Below are 21,866 nucleotides of genomic sequence, written 5' to 3' on the forward strand. Positions count from 1 at the left end.
GCTGGACGTTACCGGAACACCCGGAGAGGGGGGGAGAGGGAGAGAGAGAAATAGTTGGAACTGTCACCTAGGTCCAGGCACATCACAAGACATCCGCAGCTGAGTCGAGGGTTTCGTTTTACATCATAAAGCAGAGCTCTGAGCAGAGTCTTCCGGCTGACCTGGAAGGATGTTATCGTCAGGTCGGAAGTGATAAATTGAACATCAGCCCAGATAGCACGACCAGACGTTGAGGAACAGAACCAATAAGCTAGAAGAGAAGAGAAGGAGAGAAGGTCGATAGCAACGGATTAAACGGCAAGGCCGTTTTATGGGCGATTACTTAGTCAATGCTCGAGGAGGACGTTTTGCCAGTGTTTCTCAGCGATCTGTGTCAGTTGCTAGATCAGTCAGGAATTAACATTACCATCGTTTATTTATAGAGACTTTGAGTCCGCTCGGCATCATTACATTTGGCATCAAACTTGTAGATTCTAGAAAAAAAATCACAACTTACAATGACAAAAATGAACCAAACGAATATCGGGGTTTCGGGTGTAGTAACACAATAAAATGAATAGTTTTCGACAAACATATGAAACGCATTTTATTAACCATATCCTGCAATCAGTACCTGATGAAGATGGTACGAAATTTGATGTTCAAGCTGCTAGACAAATTATGGAGGATGTCGTAGATACGATATTTGAAAAGAATCCTGGCGTTTAGGAGAGTCCTATATTCTAAAAATTCTAAAGTCCTGGTCGCTACAAATCTATTTTATCTCTCTCTCAGTCTCTCTCTCTCTCTCTCTCTCTCTCTCTTATTTGTTCTCAAAGCTATGCGTTCAATTACAGCAAATTTTACAATTATTCAGAAAAAAAATTGCGTACAGGACATTGATTATACAATTGGTCAAAATGTGTGTAAAAAATCTAATATTCGTACTCCTTAAAATTCTACTAATCGAAGGAAAACAGTTGAATCAATCAACCGGTTATCTAACAAAATCAGGACCTCAATTATCTAGTAGATATGATTGCACAGAAACAAGGATTGATCACATTTCCTTGGATGGTTATAGTTTCCTCCTGATAGTCCTGATCCTTCTAACTAATCTATTCAAACTAAGGGAATCAAACATTTGGTCATCAAACAGCCTCAGGTTATCTCAATTATATAATAATAGTGATTGCAATTGCTGTGAAGCATAAAATTATTTTGGTTGCTTTTAATCACTTACTGCCCCGAGCTGGTAGTTGCGGGAACGCTACGGAAAACGAATGTCCCCGTAGAGTATTTAATGCTAGTATGCCGTTGTTGCAACCTTCTACGTTGGAGAGCGTGGACTAGAACACATCACCGAACGACCAGCACGACTACCCGAACAGGTGTCTGAAATTGAAAACGAATGCTTGCATTGGAATCTACCCTGAAAGCTGTTTAGTGCATCACATTCTCTTTACTTTACCTGCTCGATTCGGTACGCTTCTAGTGGAGGCTCCAGGATGAGGCTTCATTTTACTGCTGCTGTTGTGGTTGATTTGCAGGCCCATTAGAGCCGTTGATGTTTCTCGGGCCGTATGCATCCATGGTGGTTGTAGCACGGTGTTTGGCGTATTGCAACGGTTGACCCACCATAGTACCAGGTTGCTGTTGTTTTTGCATGTACATCTGATCATCATCAATCGCCATGGATGAGTGTTGAGGACGCGACATCATAACGCCTCCAGCGGACGGGACTGTGTTCGGACGGTTTTGATACTGATCTTCCGGACGTATCGGCTGCTCCTCCTTCGGTCGCGACTTCTGGTATAAACATGGTTCGTCAGGATCGGACCATTTGCTGTAGTACATTTCGCTCTGATGCTTGATGGGTGGGTGTACTGCTTGTATCGGCTGGGACGCATACCCCGGCGCCTGTTCTTGTGGCTTCTGTGGCACGGGATGCTGGAACGTACCTTGTTGTGGCATGCGATGCAGCGGCCAGTGTTGTGTCGGGTAACGTTGTAGCTGCATGCGGTGTTGTGGTACGCGCTGCCGCGGGAATTGCCGCTGCGGAATCATTCGTAGCGGAGAATAATTCCGCAGCATACGCTGCTGCCCCATGGCCTGGTGCTCCATGGCCTGCTGCTCCATGGGTTGGTGCTCCATGGCCTGCTGTGCCGCGGCCTGCTGTAATGGCCCCACATTCTGCGCCACGGCCTGCTGCTCCACCGCCTGCTGCGCCACCGCCTGCTGTGGCATCATGGTGTTATGTTGCTGTAATTCCTGCGACGAATTCTGCTGCGGCATTTTTTCCTTCTGCCCTGGTAAGTTTGCCTGCTGCAAGCTGCCCTGCGACCGGTACTGCTGCTGCAGGTACTCCTTGTGCAATTGCTCTTGCTGCAGATTCTGCTTCAGTAATTGCTCCTGGTGCATGTTATGCTTCTGCAGTTGCTCCTGTGACCAATCGCGCTGCGGCCATTCCCGCTGCGGCCAGTTCTGCTGCGATAAATTTTGCTGCTGCATATTTTGATGATGAGCATCATGCTGTTGCAAGTCAGTTTGCGGGTGATGGAGGGGTGGCTGCTGCAAATTTTGGTGATGAGGATTATGCTTCTGTAGGTCAGTTTGCGGCCCGTTCTGGTGATGCATTGGTGGCTGCTGCAAGTGCTGGTGCTGAGGGGTTTGCGGCTGTAAATTTTGGTGATGAGGATTATGCTTCTGTAGGTCAGTTTGCGGCCCGTTCTGATGATGCATTGGTGGCTGCTGCAAGTGCTGGTGGTGAGGGTTTTGCGGCTGTAAATTTTGGTGATGAGGATTATGCTTCTGTGGGTCAGTTTGCGGCCCGTTCTGATGATGCATTGGTGGCTGCAGCAAGTGCTGGTGCTGAGGAGTTTGCTGCTGCATATTTTGGTGGTGATGGAGGATTTGCTGCTGCATATTTTGGTGTTGTTGGAGGTTTTGCGGCTGTAAATTTTGGTGATGAGGATTATGCTTCTGTGGGTCAGTTTGCGGCCCGCTCTGGTGATGCATTGGTGGCTGCAGCAAGTGCTGGAGCTGAGGGGTTTGCGGCTGTAAATTTTGGTGATGAGGATTATGCTGCTGTAGGTCAGTTTGCGGCCCGTTCTGGTGATGCATTGGTAGCTGCTGCAAGTGCTGATGCTGGAGGTTTTGCGGCTGTAAATTTTGGTGATGAGGATTATGCTTCTGTAGGTCAGTTTGCGGCCCGTTCTGGTGATGCATTGGTGGCTGCAGCAAGTGCTGGTGCTGAGGAGTTTGCTGCTGCATATTTTGGTGGTGATGGAGGATTTGCTGCTGCATATTTTGGTGTTGTTGGAGGTTTTGCGGCTGTAAATTTTGGTGATGAGGATTATGCTTCTGTGGGTCAGTTTGCGGCCCGCTCTGGTGATGCATTGGTGGCTGCAGCAAGTGCTGGAGCTGAGGGGTTTGCGGCTGTAAATTTTGGTGATGAGGATTATGCTGCTGTAGGTCAGTTTGCGGCCCGTTCTGGTGATGCATTGGTAGCTGCTGCAAGTGCTGATGCTGGAGGTTTTGCGGCTGTAAATTTTGGTGATGAGGATTATGCTTCTGTAGGTCAGTTTGCGGCCCGTTCTGGTGATGCATTGGTGGCTGCAGCAAGTGCTGGTGCTGAGGAGTTTGCTGCTGCATATTTTGGTGGTGATGGAGGATTTGCTGCTGCATATTTTGGTGTTGTTGGAGGTTTTGCGGCTGTAAATTTTGGTGATGAGGATTATGCTTCTGTGGGTCAGTTTGCGGCCCGCTCTGGTGATGCATTGGTGGCTGCAGCAAGTGCTGGTGCTGAGGGGTTTGCGGCTGTAAATTTTGGTGATGAGGATTATGCTGCTGTAGGTCAGTTTGCGGCCCGTTCTGATGATGCATTGGTGGCTGCTGCAAGTGCTGGTGGTGAGGGTTTTGCTGCTGCAAATTTTGGTGATGAGGATTATGCTTCTGTAGGTCAGTTTGCGGCCCGTTCTGGTGATGCATTGGTGGCTGCAGCAAGTGCTGGTGCTGAGGAGTTTGCTGCTGCATATTTTGGTGGTGATGGAGGATTTGCTGCTGCATATTTTGGTGTTGTTGGAGGTTTTGCGGCTGTAAATTTTGGTGATGAGGATTATGCTTCTGTGGGTCAGTTTGCGGCCCGCTCTGGTGATGCATTGGTGGCTGCAGCAAGTGCTGGTGCTGAGGGGTTTGCGGCTGTAAATTTTGGTGATGAGGATTATGCTGCTGTAGGTCAGTTTGCGGCCCGTTCTGATGATGCATTGGTGGCTGCTGCAAGTGCTGGTGGTGAGGGTTTTGCTGCTGCAAATTTTGGTGATGAGGATTATGCTTCTGTAGGTCAGTTTGCGGCCCGTTCTGGTGATGCATTGGTGGCTGCAGCAAGTGCTGGTGCTGAGGGGTTTGCGGCTGTAAATTTTGGTGATGAGGATTATGCTGCTGTAGGTCAGTTTGCGGCCCGTTCTGGTGATGCATTGGTAGCTGCTGCAAGTGCTGATGCTGGAGGTTTTGCGGCTGTAAATTTTGGTGATGAGGATTATGCTTCTGTAGGTCAGTTTGCGGCCCGTTCTGATGATGCATTGGTGGCTGCTGCAAGTGCTGGTGGTGAGGGTTTTGCTGCTGCAAATTTTGGTGATGAGGATTATGCTTCTGTAGGTCAGTTTGCGGCCCGTTCTGGTGATGCATTGGTGGCTGCTGCAAGTGCTGGTGGTGAGGGTTTTGCTGCTGCATATTTTGGTGGTGCTGAAGGTTTTGCTGGATATTTTGGTGGTGAACATTATGCATGTGCAAATCATTTTGCGGCCCGTTCTGGTGATGCCGGTCGATTGCATTCTCCGGAAGCCGTTGCTGCTCCATCTGTTCCTGGCGCGTTTCGTCCAGCCGGCCTACAGCTTCCCCCCAGGCTGTCTCAAGCATCGGCTTATTACGCCGCGTCTTATCCGACCACCCTAGCTTATCCCATATCTTCTGCAACTCAGCCCTCGGAATGGGGGACGCTATTTGCCTCTCTTTCACCGGGTTCGGTTGAGCCATCAGCTCCAGACGCGTCCGGTTCCACCGGCTAATAGCTTCCTTCGAAAACATTGCCCGCCGAAACGAGTCACGTTGCAAAGGAATCTGCTCTGTCGACAGCTGGGATGTACGCGAAACGGTGTATTGCTTCTGACAACCAACAACATTCACACTGCCACCCACGCTCTGCTGATTTGCTGCCCCCGGAAAGTTAGTTGCGCCAACCTGCGCCTGATTTAATGAGCCGTTCTTCAGTTGGTTAGTGGAAGAATGATTCACACAGCTTTCCTTCGCCATCGGCTTATTGCAGGATTCAGCTTTCGGTTCGCCCTCACGGCAGCGATGCATGGTTTTGCCGGGGTGTTTTTCGGCCGCTGCAGCCGTTACCGATTTCTGTTGCCCGGTCGATGCTGAGTGCGGCGGACTTAGATTGCCTTTACATGTACGGATAGTAGATACAAAGAGTAGGTTAGGTTTAAGGTTTAAGGAGACCTTTAGTAAACGGGAAGAGGAGTGGTAATGTTGTTAGATAAAAGGAATCATACATAAATGTAAATAATATGTTAAATTGAATGATTAAATTGGGACTGCTCGTAGCAGCCCCTGTTGCAGTTACAATCCCAGTCGCCGTCAATACATGATGTATGTGATATAGGAAGATAACATTTACCATCGAAAGTGTAGTTTATTTATTTAGTTTACCCGTGAAACTTAAGAATGAACCACGATGCATTTTTGATTGCATTTTCCCGCCCGCTTCTATCACTAAACTACGGCTTGCCTGGATGAAAAATAGCAATAATTTTTATTTTATCCAAGCAAAAACCTTCATGAACGTTAGGGTTAGGGAAGAAAGTTCTGCGACTCGCCAATGTTAATGTATTTAACCAACTTTTGCGCTGTTCTATTTTCTTTCGTTGGATATTTCTATCAAAGCTTTTAAACTTTTTCTCCCTCTACTTCCTTCAATGGCCTTCAACTCTGCACGTTTACTGACGAGACTGCAATTGCTTCGAAAGGAAAGACTTTCAAAAAGGTACGTAATTGTGCATTTAATGGAAATCAAAAGTTAAATATCTTGGATTCATAATTGACAACAAAAAAAAAATGTTTGAGAACACATTACAGGGTTTGCCATCTCATAAAACAAGCATTGGAATAGCTGGAACAATGTGGAATTTGATATGCACAGTCTCATCCGACTTGAACACATATTGCATCAGTTTAGCTACGCTGTTTCAATTTCAAAAAGTTGAATTCTTGGATTGGATTTTTTTTTATACTGAGTGATTAAAAATCCAAGCGTCTTGTGAAATGACTCGTAAATGCTAAACGGAACACCCGAACCGTTCCGAATCCAAGCCGATGACCATGAGCAAGGTCTGCTAAATGGTGCCGAATATGACTGCTTTCTGAACGGATTGCAGATTGTTTTATTGATTGAAACAGCGTAGCCAAACTGATGTACATAATTCGCGGGCGTTCGGGATAATTTAGACAGTTAATTTTTTTGTTTCTAACTCGTGATCGAGTTGGCATTCGTCATTCGACAGCTAAAAGTGTACGGGACAAGCAGCGAAAACATCCCGTGATAAAAAAAAATGCCAAAAAAGAGTAGACAACCGCCGACACGGTTAACAACCAGAACAACCGGTGGCTGGCTTACTGCCCGGCGGACGTGCCACGGGTGCCGCAAACCAAGTTCCCCCAGCCTTGGGCCACGAGAGTGGCCAACAGCAGACCGTACGTGTCCCAGCAGGATTCCGCTCCGTGCCATACAGCCTCCAAAACGATAAAGTGGTTGGCGACCAATTTCAACGACTTCACCGCGCCGAATGTGTGGCCTCCCAGCTCCTCGGATCTTATTCCAATGGATTATTTCGTGTGGGGCGCGGTGGAACGGGACACCAACAGAACCTCCGAGGCGGAGCTCAGGTCCGTTTTCGCGGCCCTACCCCGCGAAACTGTCGCCAGGGCTTGTTCGCGGTTCCGGAGACGGGTGGAGGCCGTAATAGAAGCCGAGGGCAGATATTTTGTATAAAATGAATAAAAAACATGGTAAGCTACTATTTCTAAAACAAAAACAAAATTTCCCGATGATTAATTTTGCCATAAACATTTTTTTTTCTTTCTCCGTGTGTTCAAGTCGGATAAACTGAAAAACCCTGTAACGCAGTTAGTAGACCATGTGCAATCTTAACCAGAAAAGTTTATATTCGCTTCTAAATCGTAGGCCGCCAAATCCCCCCTCAGCCCCCCCCCCCCCCCCCCCCGGATAAGGCAAGAATAAGGAGGCCTAATCAATATGATTATAAAATTTATTCAACACAAGCGGTGTTGACAATACGGCACTGGACCGTCATACGAGTAATCAATTATGAATAAATAAATAAATCGAAGGCCAATGCTTTCTTTTCTAAACAAAGTTTTCTAAACGCTGCATATGAAAATATTACAGAAATGACAGACTTGTTTTCACTCCAACCCCCGTCCCCTTTTTAGAGCTTCGTTAACTCTCACCGACGCTCTCGGGCCAATCTATTTGCCGATCATTTCTCGTCTATTTTTAAGCCCTTAGCTATTCACCCTCCGGCGATTGAGCAAGGTCTTGCTTATACTCCTACGAATGTACTTGCGTTTGCCACCCCGCAGTTCGAGTGTCGAACGGGTTTTGTTGGTCTAGACCACCCAAACAACCGTCAGTTTCACCTGGGCCAGTGGGATTCCCGCTTCAGCCATTATAAACTGAGAATTCAGTCTTAGCTCCGATTATGGTGAAAATTTTTAAATTATCATTACAGTCACATTAATTCCCTTCCCTTGTGGGAATCAAGGGTCTTTGTACCAATCTAAAAAAGGGTTTTGCGGTCACTAATAGCTAATTATCGCGGCCTTTCTCAGCTATGTACCACCGCTAAGGTTTTTGCGTCATCCAGCTAAGTGCTGGATTAGTCATACCCAGTCATCTGGGCAGTCATCTGCTCTTTGCTGATGACCTGATAATTTCCCCCCCTGTGGACTAGGGCCATTTTTCCTCGTAGTGCCACCGACTGTTCTTCCATCCAATCTCCTTCTTCTGTTTGCATTGCGATTAAGCGCAACTCGGTATTGTATTTTGGAGCTCCCTTCATTTGTATCGAGCAGTTCCGAGGCTCAAGCCATATTTATCGGTGCATTGATTCTTGACATTTCCGACGCGTCATCCCTCCTTTCCGTATTTTTTTTCTATGGCCCATCACGATCGCTTCACAATCAAAGAGTTTTATTCGTAAACATTAACAATAACAAAATCTTGAAAACCTTTCATGATTTTGCCCTCATGAATCGTCTTTATTCGAACAGAAATCATTTTTATGCTGACGGGTCCTCGTCACAGCTGGGCATCGGTTGTGGCGTATGTAACATTGCATCCAAAGCAAATTTACAACTACGCCTCAATATATGACGCCTGATTGATTATAAATGCTTGCGCTCCAGGCGTGAATATTTCATATTCTCCGACAGTTTAAGCGCTGTCGAAGCATTAAAATTTATGGTGGCTATTAAGAGGCCCGGACTACTTCGTCGAAAGAAATACTAAAGGTCTGAAGGTCAGCAATCATTCCGTTTATCTCTTGTTTTGCGGTGTTGCCGGCAAAATGGAAAAGGCAGACCAATTGGCCCTAAAAGGGGTGCTTCGGAAGGTGCCCCACAGTCTCTGAGCTCGGAAGGTTTCTATATTCGATCTCTCCCCAAGTGTTCTTGATGTCTTGGTTCATCGGCATCTCAGGAGATCGTGCGTTCATTCGAACGATGTCTAAGGCTTAGGTCTAATCATACTGGCTTGGATGCGCATCTGCAGCTTATAGGGACAGATCGACGCCAAAGTATGTGGCCTCCTCGCTGGCAGACTGCGACGAGGTCTACCCTGAGAACGATCTTCGTTTATTTTCCGGGCTATCGGAATATTAGTGTGATCCCCTTGCTCCGGACCATCAAGCGCTACGAGGAGACATAAGCCTCTTTAAAAAGCGTTTAAAAAGCAAAAAAATCCCGGCTTAACCAGCAAAAAGATTGCCCACGGCCGCTCTGGAGGTATCGTTGAAAAATCCTTGAAAATTGTGTTTGTGGAGCATCCATTCGGGATATACCAGCCGATAAACGAGCAGTCGAGCGGTATCAAAATGCAGTCTCTGTGGGTATGGGGAGCTAGCTCGACCAAAGGGGCCACTATTATCTATCAAACTGCTTCTGCTTTGGAAACGACAGCTTTTGCTTCCAACAGGATTCAGTTCCAGCCCGTAAGGCTTCGATCGGTGCAGGAGTGGTGCAAGGAGCATTTGTCTTGTTTCATCAGCGCATTGGAATGATCTGCTTCGTCTCCAGATTTGAATTCGTTGGACCTCAGCATACGGGGAAACATGCTTGTAAATCTTTTTAATTTGGACAGATACAAGACACGATTATTTAAGAGATGAGACGAGATGCCGGATGATTTTCAAAATTGTTTACGGGCCATTATCAAGTACAAAGGTGAAAGATTTAAAATAAATTTAATGAAATGCAAGACCATTGCTTATAGTTGCTATTTAATTCGGTGTCGGAGATAAATCAAACTTGGTTTCAATTTTATTACGCAAATAAATCGTATCACTTCTACGATGCCACCCTGTACGTCGTTTAGCTTTCGAGGCAGACTTTTGTTAAAGACATAAAGAAATATGTGCTGTTCCTCGCTTGTACGAATGATGATGTATGAAAGAATGTATGAATGAGTACGATGCGTCAAGGGTTGGGGAACTGCATGAAAGAATTTGCATCGACCGATGCTATGGACGAACCAAGCCAGCGAAAAGGGGATAAGGAAGACACGAATGAGATCATAAAGTCCAAGATCGGACACAACCAGAAACCTTCGAAATGGAAAACGGTCAAGACAACAGCGAAACGTTCCACACACATTCTACGAACACGACTTTGGCTTCGGATGACGGAATACTACGCAACGGAATAACCAAGCACACCCGGGATATGGTGCCCTTTCACGACTCGGAGAAGGAAATGTATCGCAGCTAGGAGGAAGAGGTTATAAGGTTACTTATAGATTAATTGTAAGCAATACAGTCTGGCCGTTCTACTGGAAGAAAGGGAAATAAATAAGGGAAAATAAAAGGAAAAAAAACCATAACGCTCAATGTTTTGCACAATATCTATCAGTAAAAAATCATGAAAAAGACTAAATACCCATTCCTGGTTCTTGTTCTTGGCTTAACGACCTCTATGAGGTCATGATTGCCATCGATATGGCTTACTAGACTGCCGATAGATACCACGTCGTTGCTTAGTTAATCCTCACTACGGGCCGCCCCAATAAATACCCATTATAAACATCAAAACACAGGAGCGGCCCGGTGGTGTAGGCGATAGCGGCGCGCGTCTTTAAACGGCAGATTCCGGGTTCAAATCCCATCCGGACGCGCGTCCCACCGTAATGAGGACGCGGCCCCTAACGAAACAAGCCAACTACGTGGTATCGGCAGCCAATTTCGTCGATGGCCGGCATGACCTCATAGAGGTCGTTAAGCCAAAAAGAGAAACGCTAGAACATTCGTTGGAAAAGCTCCTGTAGCTTTGTTGTAGGTCGTAAAAAAAATAACGAAATAAAATAAACAATTAATATTTATGTTAAACCGTTTTCGCCTAGTTTCGAAGCACACATTACCCTCAAACTTTACGATATGAAAGCTTTCGTAACCTTTCCTAACCCTGTTTCGAGGGTAGATGTAGAGGATCTTATCAGCCCCGTGTGTGTCATAAGGCAGAAAAAAGAAAACATTTCTCATTAAAATTTTTGATGTGTTTTTTTTTGTTTTATTGTTTTATGAAATTTTGATTAATGTTACTGTCTAACGATAGCTCGTAAGTGACTTTCGAAGAAACTAGTGTAAAGGCTAGCATAAATCTTCTAGAGAAGCTTTTGCCAAAAGTGGAAAAAATTGTCAGAACTGCCACATATAGTGCATGGCCTTAAACCCGAGACGAGCGACACGATGGTTCGATTTTCAGTTTTAGTTAAAAGATAGTGCGAAAACTTAATATCCTACACGAGGCAGCACGCAATAATGGCGGATCCGGTGTGCCATCCTGACCTTCCCGCTGCTCAGCGAACATTGTAACGCTGGTTGATCCGTATTATGTAGTGGCGCGTTCCTGTTCTCGCGTGCCTTGCCCTACGGCTAACGTCGGCAAACTTTACCACATCTATAAGAAGAAGTCATTCAAACGGGGAACGATTGGAATCAGCGACAGTTTAGGTCTTTCGGGGCGAGTAAAAAGAGGAGAGGCAAAAGGGTTTTGTTTTTTGGTCTCCTCGCCATCCATTTGAACCCGACCCGACCTTAAGACAAGTAAGATGTTAGAAACACATTTTGCGATGAAATGTTGTGCGGTGTTGTTGGTAATGGTGGGTGAGACGCTCAAGGAGCAAAGCTTGTGTTGGCAGGCAAGCCTCAGGAGTGTAAAATTCCTCAAGCAAAATCAGTTAGTTTGGTTTGGAAAATGGGTCAAGCGAGAAAAACGATGTTAAAATATATTTTTCTGCGGGAAGGAGTACTTGTACTTCATGTCAGCCAGCCAGCAATGAGGAACGAAAACTTAGCGATAGCGATGAAATGGGGTGAACAAGAAAAATCACTGCCTTTAAAACAAATCACTTCGATACATCGATTTGAATCGTCAATACACGGTGGCCTCGCAAATCAGGTTATCACACAAAAAGCTGCGACAGAATGCGAAGGTGTTCGTATAGTAACCTTTGCATGATGTTAGCTATATGATGATGATGATGATGGGTTATAAGCTTAAAAGTAGAACACAAGATCCGACGAGCAATTGGACCAGCATGATTTTGATTTTTTCGAGCAGAAACCAAAGAAAGAAAACTGTGAGTTTGGTATGAAAATAGCTGATGAATGGTAAACCACTGAAAAACTTTATCGAACGCTGCGGTCGGGCGAGAGTTGTAGCGCGTCATGTAAAGCAGTTGCGAAACTGACACGCGTCAATCGGGCTACAGCAGGCCCGCCGCGCCACGAAAACGCATGATATCTTTTTTCACGGTAGCACAACTAAATAAACGTAGGTTAGAACAACAAGCAAAAAAGAAAAAAAAGAAGTTTTTTGGCGCTTACGTTTCGTGACTTCCGCATAGCTCAGCTGCTGGCGCATCACCGCTGGGTGTTGCGGGCGTGTTGCCGCCCGGTCGGCGTCAGGAGACACCGGCGGAAACTCGTCCAGGAAGCTCAAATCGATCGGCACGGGCAAACCGTACAGCTGCTGGCCGGCCGGTGTACCATGATTTACCGGCGTATGCTCCACCATGAACTCGGTGCGGCCCTCCATCTGAGGGATCAGTTTTGCGCAGAACGCACAGTTCGGCAGGCACGACCCTTTGCCTTGTTGCTTATTCATCGTTCAAAACAGAAATTAAAGAAGCTCCAATGGATGCACTTATCAAACGCACCTTTTTTTCACAGACACACGCACACACACACACGGAGGGGGGGGGGGGGGGGGTTCACACACAGGAAATGTCTATTGAATGCACTTTGGTTAACTTCCACCGAAAGGCTGGCTGATGTCAGAAATCTGCAAAATTGTACGGATGCGGCAGCCGAGAGCACAGGAAATATCGAACCTTCTCTGCACGAGACTGTAGAAGAAATGAAAATCCGACCCGCTACATGAACATGAACAAGCTTAGCTCCCCACGCCACTATATTTCCCTCTCTCTCTCTCTCTCTCGCTTTCTTTCGCTCACGCTTCAGCATATGGGAACACTTGCGTGCACTCGTGGGAGATGTTTTTCGCGCGAGAGCGACGGAAAACTCGTTTTTACACCTTTACTTAGCAACCACCAACACACGCTCGCCCCGTACGATGGGGAATAGGGTGGCAATGGGGTGGCGGGAGCGGGGAGGGGGAGGGGGGGGGGCGATGTGCGCGAGTGTTAGCGCGAAGCTGGGGGTTCTCGCGCAAGCACACACGCGCACCGCTCACGATCGGAACTTTGGCCCTACTTCGATACGACGCTGCTGGAACTCTTTGGGGCATGGAACGCCGAGAGGATTCGCGGCGAAACGTGTTTTGTGACCATATATGGCGATCGGCGGAAAAGGCTCGCAAGCGTTTGCGCTTACTTACACACGCAGCAGGGGCTTTTTTCGCGCTGTTACATACTTCCACCACACACAAATTTTTTTTTTTTGGTATGTTTCGTGGCTGTACTTTGGCTGGTTTGCAGCACTGCACCCAATGCTGCGATACACACACACACACACAGGCACAAGTGAGGGTGCTTCTTTTCTAGTATTGCCCCCCCCCCCGCCTCCTCCCCCTCCACCCCTCCCCCCTTTAAGGGGGTGTTAAGGGCTTTGAAAACTGATGCATCTCAAAAAATCAAGCTTTTTCCCCCGTGCTGGTTCGCTTCCTCTTGCGAGAGACAATTTGGAATTTTTTTTTTTGTTTTTCAATCGCTGCCTATTCAGCCCCGTACTTCCGCTCCTAGGAGTGGGGATAATGTTCACGCACCGAACACCGTTTCATTCTCTACGCGGCAGCATCGTATGATTCAGTAAGAAGCGAACGTTCAGCTTGGAACGGTGACAGTTTGAGCTCAGAGCACAGTTTTAGCGTTTTGTTGTTCGGTATCTGCCAGCGCCGTTTGTTTGCTGCTTTCGCGTTTGTGCTTCAGGATCCTCCAGGGTTCTTCTTACGGAGTGTGCGCTTGGAAACGGGAAGATTCGGGATGGAAAAAAACGACAATTCGAGCGTCAGCTGGGCCGGTGTGTTTCCGTTTTCAGTATTTGTAATTTGCTGCTAATTCCGTGTCGTGTCTCTAATTGCCAAACGATTGCTTTTTCGTTCCATTGCCTTCCCAGTGTCGGTCGGGCGTCATACGCGGTGCGTCATCTGTGGGGGCAAGCTCCGTTTGCCCTGCCCGGTGTGCCGCAACATGACGGAGCCGCAGGGTCCGTGCTTGATTTACTACAACAAAATACTGGTAAGGCTTGTCGATGATGGGATAGTACTTTTTTTATATTTTTCGTTCTTGCTTTACTGCACTCGTCTCTAGGGGCATAAGCATCGGCACTGCTACTCGTACCAGTACAACGCTCTCGGGCGCTAGGAAAGAGGCTGGCTAGAAGGTCCAGCGCAGCGACATCGCGATGATTCATCCATCTCGAGTACGGTGGCGAGGGAGGGAGCGACATTGCACTGGAAGGATGGATGCGTCTGCGGACTCACAGCCTGCGACATGCTGATGGGGAAGATTTAGAAAATGTTTTTTTTTTTTTTTTTGTTTTCGGCTGCGTGTATGTGTATGGGTAAAATAACCAAAAAGGCTTAATCATACCTGGAAATCGTTCAGCAAACTAAAACCCTTTGTTTGTATTTCTTTAATTAATATAAATTAAACGAAAGAAATTTTGATGATGTTACGGATGTGCAACACACACACACACACACACACACACACACACACACACCATCCGGATTGCGTCATGCAAGCGGTTGTATTTAGCGTAGCAGCTCTCGCCAATTTGTCGCCGATCGTTTTCTGTCGCGACGGAACGTTTCGCTTGCCGTAGATGCGGTGTTGGATTGCAGTACATACACTGGCTTTTTGTATTCGAGTGTGTGTGTGTGGGGCGTAGTATGACGCTATTTTCGGCTGTCCCTTACCGTGTGGGCTAGGCTGAAGTGGTCAGCGCTATGCACCGTTTTCGAAACCGCTGGAGAGTGTGGAATAGACATCGAATTACGGGGCAGTGATGGTGGGCGAGTTTGCGGTCCACATATCGGTGCAGGATCGCTAGGCAGTGTGGGTTCGCTGCAAACTAACTGAAGCAGTATTATGTTTGAAGAATTGTTTTGGTTCGTTTGCATGCTTGGGAGCGTAGGAATTGAATGTTTCCTCTTGGTGCAGCATCGTGCTGGCGGGTGCAATTGATGATCAATTGAAATAGAATTTTTGTCCGAATGCCTAGCAGTGTGGGATTCGCTTATTTTTGAAGGTAGAGTTAACCTAAACTTAGCGTGGAAAATAAGAGATGCGGTGGGTTGACAGCTACTGGTTGTTGAAAGGTTTTATGACGCATTTCTGACACACTTTCGTATCGTTTGGTTTCGTTTCGGGATTTTTTCGAATTTGGTTTTAAGTGTTTGCGCTCGGTTTTGCACAAAAAAGTTTGCGCCTCGAAGGATTGAACAAAAAAAGTATAATTAATAAAAGAAAAACACCCAAACCGCAACCCAAGCACCAGATAAGGCGAGGAGCCCGTCGTCACGCCCTTCAAGAATCGTTATCAATTACAGAACTAATAGATTTTCTGAGCTCAGTGCTCAGGAATCACAGAACTACTGAAAAGCCTTCTAGTAATGACAATACCCTTTATTCAGGGGGCCATAAAGCAATGGCTTGGGCAGTGGCCAGTTCTGAGTACGTTAGTACGATTGGAAAACTAAACTTCCAATCGCTAACATACTTCAATGTAATTGTAGAAGTTTTCTTGGAAAAAATGATCTTTTTAAATCTTTGGTCGCCAAACAAAGTTGCCGTCTGTGAAACTTGGCATTCTCCTGATAATGATTCTCTCGAATACCACTTCCCCCACTACAAACAATTGAATGTGTCGCAATACAGGCAAAGATAGGCGATCTTGACTTATCTTTTGCATCAGTTTATATCCCCCCGGAAGCCATTACTGAACTAGAGAAGATCAAAAAGACGCCTTTTTCATCCTGGGAGACTTTGACTCACATGGATACGACTGGGGATGCACAAAAGACGGCAACCGTGCTCCTGTCATTAGGGACTAAAACTGGAAAAAACTGAAAGTGCGATAGACCTGTCCCTATGTTCAGTGTCGCTTGCTCTGGATACTACGTGGAATATTATCCAGGAACCTAATGGCAGCGATCACTTGCCGATTGAAATTTCAATCCCTAAAGGTAATCGTCCAGCTGATAATACTCCTGTCAAATGCGACCTGACAAGGAATATCAACTGGACGAGATACAACGAACTAATGTCAGATTCGCTGTCATCCGTACCAACCAGTTTTGACCCACTAGTGGAATATAAAAACCTCGTAAACTCTATATACGAGTGCGCCCTTGCAGCAAAAGCAATCCACCCAAACAAGGAATTTAAAAAAAAACACCTACTCCTTGGTGGGAGCTGCATTTGTAGCGAAGAGGAAGGCATTTGGACAACATAGACGCTATGGCTCTGCTTAAAGCAAAAAAATAGAAGTTTTTGGCGTTAATACGTCGGAAGGCTTTCGCCTTCCACTTCGCTCCGTTCGCTGTGGACTATGGGTAGAAGAATGCAAAATAAAATTTGAGCAACATGCGCCTTGCGGTGATCCTAGCATGGATGCACCTTTTACTTTGGTAGAGCCATCCCTCACGCTCCATTCTTGCTTCAAAACCTGCCAGACATGGTGAAGAAACGATTAATGATGATTTTTTAACAAAATGTTAGATCTCAATATCGTTCCGCAGGAATGGAGAGAGGTGAAGGTAATCGCAATTTTTGAAGCCTGGCAAACCACCATCAGAGCACGAGTCGTATAGACCAATATCTTTGCTCTCGTGCTTGCGCAAATTATTCGAGAGGATGATTCTATTTCGTCTGGACAGCTGGCTGGAATCGAATGGTCTGCTGTCCCGTACCCAGTTTGGTTTCCGCAAAGGTATGGGTACAAACGATTGCTTAGCGCTCCTTGTCACAGAAATAGAGACTCGGGACGAGATGTTGACCTCTGTATTTCAAGACATTAAAGGGGCGTTTGACTCGGTATCAATAAACATACTGGGTCAACAATTACAAAATGCAGGATTAAGCCCTAAGCTTAACACCTACCTTTGCAACCTCCTTTTCGAAAAGTTAATGAATTTTGATAGCGGTCTGGTTCAAATAAGACGGATCAGTTACTTCGGACTTCCACAAGGATCCTGTTTGAGCCCCATATTGTACAATTTTTATGTCAATGACATAGATTCTTGCCTGGCGCCCAACTGCACCTTAAGGTAATTGGCTGACGACGGTGTTGTTTCAATCGCTAGCAACGACATCGTAGGTCTCCAAAGCCCTTTGCAAACCACACTTGACAATTTGCAGGTCAAGGTTCAGTTTCAGTTTCGCCAGAGGAAACTGAAATTCTTGTTTTCTCTTTGCCACTACGACACACCGAAAAACAGGCTTGCAAATTTATTCCAAACGAAGTTTGACATATTTTTATATGGCAAATGGATAAGAATTGCCCAAACTTTTAGATACCTAGGCGTTTGGTTTGACTCTAAAAATGTGTGGAGCTCACATGTAGAACAACTGGCAAAAAGGTGTGCTAAAAGAATCAACTTCCTCCAAACAGTCACAGGGTTCTGGTGGGGTGCACATCCATCAGACCTTCTGCGACTGTATAAGACCACGATTCTATCCGTCTTGGAATACGGATGCATCTGCTTCCATTGGGCAGCCAAGACGCACATACTAAAACTGAAACAAATTCAATACCGTTGTCTTAGGATTGCGCTGGGCAATCCTAAGACATGCCTAAGTGATGCCGCTAGAACTACGTTTTTTGCAGCTATCGCTTCGCCTTTTACTGAGATCCACAGTATCCAACCCACTAGTGATTGAAAACTACAAATCGCTACTAGAGTCAGGCTCTAAGTGCAAAATCACGAAGCTATAATTATGATTTTGTATCTCTCCAGGCAAACCCTAGTAAAGCACTAAAGCAATAAACTGCGCCACTTTATCAGAGTCCTGCAATTCCCTTTCAGTAGTCGACACCTCCATGCGAGAGGACACGAAGAACATTCCAAATGATCTTCGCTGGAGGACTGTTCCCAGCATTTTTGTGGATAAGTATGGCCATCCAAATCCTCAACACTACTACACAGACGGATCCTTTTCGGAGGCGGGCACGGGGTTCGGTGTATTTAACACATGCACTGAAGCTTTCCACAAGCTTAGACAGCCATGCTTTATATATGTAGCTGAGCTGGCTGCTATTTTTTACGCACTGCTCATTATAAGTGCGAATCCTACGGACCAGTATTTCATATTTACTGATAGCCTGAGCGCTGTCAAAGCACTGAAATCCTTCGAGGTATTAAAGAGCTCTGATTACTTTATACAAAGAATACTGCCTGGCTGCTCATTGCGGGATCCCTGGCAATGAAAAAGAAATACTCCTTGACCAAACGAGGTGCCTTCGACGGCAGTATTTATGAGAGGTCGATTCCCCCTCACGAGTTTCTTCGCACCCCACAACAACTGCGCATGGCCCGCTGGCAGAGCATGTGGGATGAGGACAAACTCTGGAGGTTCCTGCACTACATCTCAGCACAGGTTTCCCTGCGTCCCTGGCTTCACGGACTCCCGGTAGATCGTGTCGAACCATTATGCGATGAACGCACATCTTCAACGTATAGGTAGCGCCGACTCTAGGGTTTGTAGCTGTAGCAACGGATACCACGACAATGACCACATCCTCTGGTCATGTGTGGAGTTCGATGCGGCTAGACCAGGACTCTTGGCAACCGTTCGGGCATCAGGAAGATCCCCGGCGGTGTCGATGCGCGATATCCTGGGATAGATTCTGTTTGACTTCGCCAAAGAGATGGGAATCGTCCTTTGATCCCTTCCCCTCTCCCTTCCCGTAGATTGTACGCACTATCGTCCTATTGGCGGATTGTAGTTTGTTATGTTTATTTGTTCTTTTGTTATTGTTTGTTGATGTTTTATCACACGTTCGCAACGGTGGTGAAATCGGTGAAAGTTGATTTAGGAGATCTAAGGTCGTAGCTGGTGACCTTGTCGTTGGCGGGATGCCTGGGTTCGATTCTGCAGTAACCTTACAGGGTTATTGTTGTTGTCGGTTCCTTGCGTTTTGCTGGCGTCAGGGTCGCCAGCGACAACATTAGATCACTGAACCAATTGAATTAGGTTTGGATGACGTGTATTTGTGTAAGGCCACTACTGTAGCTTCACAAAGTTGTACTGGTGACTTTCGGGCTCGCGCGTTCTGCCAATGGTGGGGCCGCCAGCCATAACATGCTAATGTTGCTAAATGTTGGCCAAATAGGATATAAGTTTGATGAATTGTTAAGCTAGATTTAAGATTAGATTTGAAGGAATACGGCCCTTCCCAACTATTTGAAAAATCCTTAAAAAATCGCGGGACGAAGCAACAATATATAAATACAAAGAAAACCCCCTTCGATGAAGCGTAGGATTCGGTCGTTTTTGTTGAGCATGTTGCACAATGTCGCTGGCTGTCCCGAGGCTTACGGACCAGTAGCAGCGTGAAACTTCTCGAGAACTCCAAGCAGGCAAAGTTATACTTGGAGCTTTGTTTTTTTGGACTGAATTTATGAACAAAGCTTGAAGAAATGGCAGTTTCAGAGTAGCTTTAGGAGACATTTTCGTCAATATTTTCACGTTTTCATTGTTCGTACGTGATAGTTCTGATAATTCTCTCGAGAGTTTTTGGAAACCCTTGACCAGCGAAAAACCTTTCCACGATGAGTCACGATCAACGATCAATGAACCCTCTCTAACACTAGGTTGTTCGAAAATTATGAGACTGTATGAGAGGCTCCGTGAATCACAATATCTCTGCTCCAAATCTTCTAAAAAAAAAATGTCTTCTTACTTCACACTCCAACAGCTCTTGCGGCAGCTCAGAAACTTCGTCTCAACATCGAGAAGTGCACACAACCCTTCGAATTTTCTTCAAGGTTTCAACCATATCAGTTCATTTACCTTCACTTCCGCCCCCCCCCTCCCCCCTTCCCAATGACCGCCTGCCTCTCTTGCTGTGGCAGCACGTAACAAAGACAACATCCAATTTTCATTTCCTCTTTTCGATGGGCGGGGGGGTTGAAGGAGGGGGGGGGGGGGTGGCTTGGCAGCACGGGTGGGCATCGTTTTCTGATGCGCTCGGAACCATTGGCCGCGGATCGTAAAATCCGTAATCTCCGATACCTAATCAACTACCCATTGTCCAATCGGCAGGCCAGTCTAATAAAACTGCACCGATCATAAATCTGTCGTGTGCAAATAATTCCCGCATGGCCCGGGTGGCTGCCCACCACCCCAAGCATGCCCGATACGCACATTACGCCATTTCTCGCCTCCCCGCAGCGAACGAGAAGGCAAAAAGGCATGGTTTTGCGCTGCCGGTTTGCCGGTTTTACGACAGTTCGGTTCGATCATTTCGCTTTACGGCCCGACACTCGTGTTCGAGAAGTTGCCTCCGCTTCCTCCTCACCGTTTTCCCTTGCGGGTATTCAGCGTGACGGATCTCTGATCGATTTATGGAGTGCAGCTTTAGCAGTTGAACCCGACAAGATGAAATTAATTTCCATTCGAGTACGATGCCACCGTGTTCGGCTTTAGCCGCACCTTTACGCATAATTTACTGCACCCGTGGGCGTCTGTCTTGGAACATGTAGGAGAAATGAAGTATCAGCCAGCTAGCTGTGCTTCTTGACCATTTTGGACGCTGGGTGGTTTCGATGCATCACGCATTTGTTCCATCTTTAATTGTTTTTTTTTTGTCGTGCTGCATGAGTCACGCAAAAGCAGGGCGAAAGAAGCAGAAAAGCTCATCGTTCACATTATTGCCCTTTTCGGGCAATAATGTTCATACTCATTAAAAAAAGCGGAGGAACACAGCAAGAAAATAGTAATAAATCAACTGCTTTTAGTGTTTTAAATGAATGAAAAAGGGTCATGAGATTTCAAAATATTGCAAGTCTTTCGCGCAAACTTTTGCAGTGAATGAAGGAATTTTCCGAGCTAGACAATAGTTCGTCGCCCAACGGTGGTGATATCGATAGGAAAGAGATTTAATTTTCGTACGAACATTGCCAGAACCGTAACCCAGGACGTGGTCCAGCCGAAGTGCAAATCCTAGTCAAAATGATTCCGAGGGTTTAAGTGTTTTCGGATTTCATAACTCCTTTTCAAACCTTACCATCCGCTTATGTCTGGTGTTAAGCTAATGTTGATGTCCTTTGCTCCATCAGGAGAAGGTGTCGGACGCTATGTCATCACGACGTGCTTGAGCCTTGAAGGCTCGGGAAGAGAGTGCCAAAAACGCTACCGATATTGGAGGCTGGAAGAGTTCAACTACAAAGCACAAGAACAGCACTCTAACAACTTTCCTAGTTTATCTTTGCCCTTCAAATAAACAAGACAGAAACGCATTTATGGAGTTTTGCAGCAGTGTACTTGTAATGTGATGAAAAAGAAATTTGAATACAACTTGTTCCTGAGCTGAGAAACGATTTGATAAGAGAAAATTCGATTTAAGATGGCCAAACGCTCAAGCGCTGTCTTGGTGTTCGGTGTTGTGTCTCCAAGGGGCCAAACCTGTTTCCAGGAAGAATCCTATCGCTAAACTATCTGGTGTGCAATTTTGTAATGGCTTCGGATACCTTTAAAGCCTTGAAAATTTGTCGCGATATTGATATGGCGATTTTGAGCTCATCGAACAGGCAAGGATTTACAAATATTTAACTTCCAATCACATAATCTCTCTCTCTCTCTCTCTCTCACACACACACACACACACACACACACACACACACACACACACACACACACACACACACACACACACACACACACACACACACATACACACACACACACGCGCGCAGTTCATTGTACTCTCAGTGTATCGTGCACACACCCCTACATATTCCCTAATGCCCGCCATGCTCGTATTTTCCTCGTCAGCTGCTACTGCCCTTCTGCTTCACTCCTCTCTGTCCCGCAGTGCATCGTACGCGCACCCCCCCCCCCCCCC

General features: G+C 46.2%; 2 protein-coding genes across 2 annotated transcripts in view; one reads left to right on the forward strand and one right to left on the reverse strand.

Annotated features, from left to right (window-relative positions):
• Positions 1 to 21,866, forward strand: part of LOC126561166 (prothoracicostatic peptides) — a 244,615-nt gene that overhangs the window by 129,010 nt on the left and 93,739 nt on the right. The gene's annotated exons all lie outside the window — the stretch shown is intronic.
• On the reverse strand, positions 1,501 to 12,441 carry LOC126563085 (putative mediator of RNA polymerase II transcription subunit 12). Its single transcript, XM_050219702.1, has 2 exons — positions 12,162 to 12,441; positions 1,501 to 5,426 (listed from the first exon to the last, which is right to left on the reverse strand). The coding sequence occupies exons 1-2, from the start codon at positions 12,439 to 12,441 to the stop codon at positions 1,501 to 1,503; spliced, it is 4,206 nt and encodes a 1,401-aa protein (XP_050075659.1).

This window comes from Anopheles maculipalpis, chromosome X (genome assembly GCF_943734695.1).
Source record: "Anopheles maculipalpis chromosome X, idAnoMacuDA_375_x, whole genome shotgun sequence".
NCBI classification, from domain to species: Eukaryota; Metazoa; Arthropoda; class Insecta; order Diptera; family Culicidae; genus Anopheles; species Anopheles maculipalpis.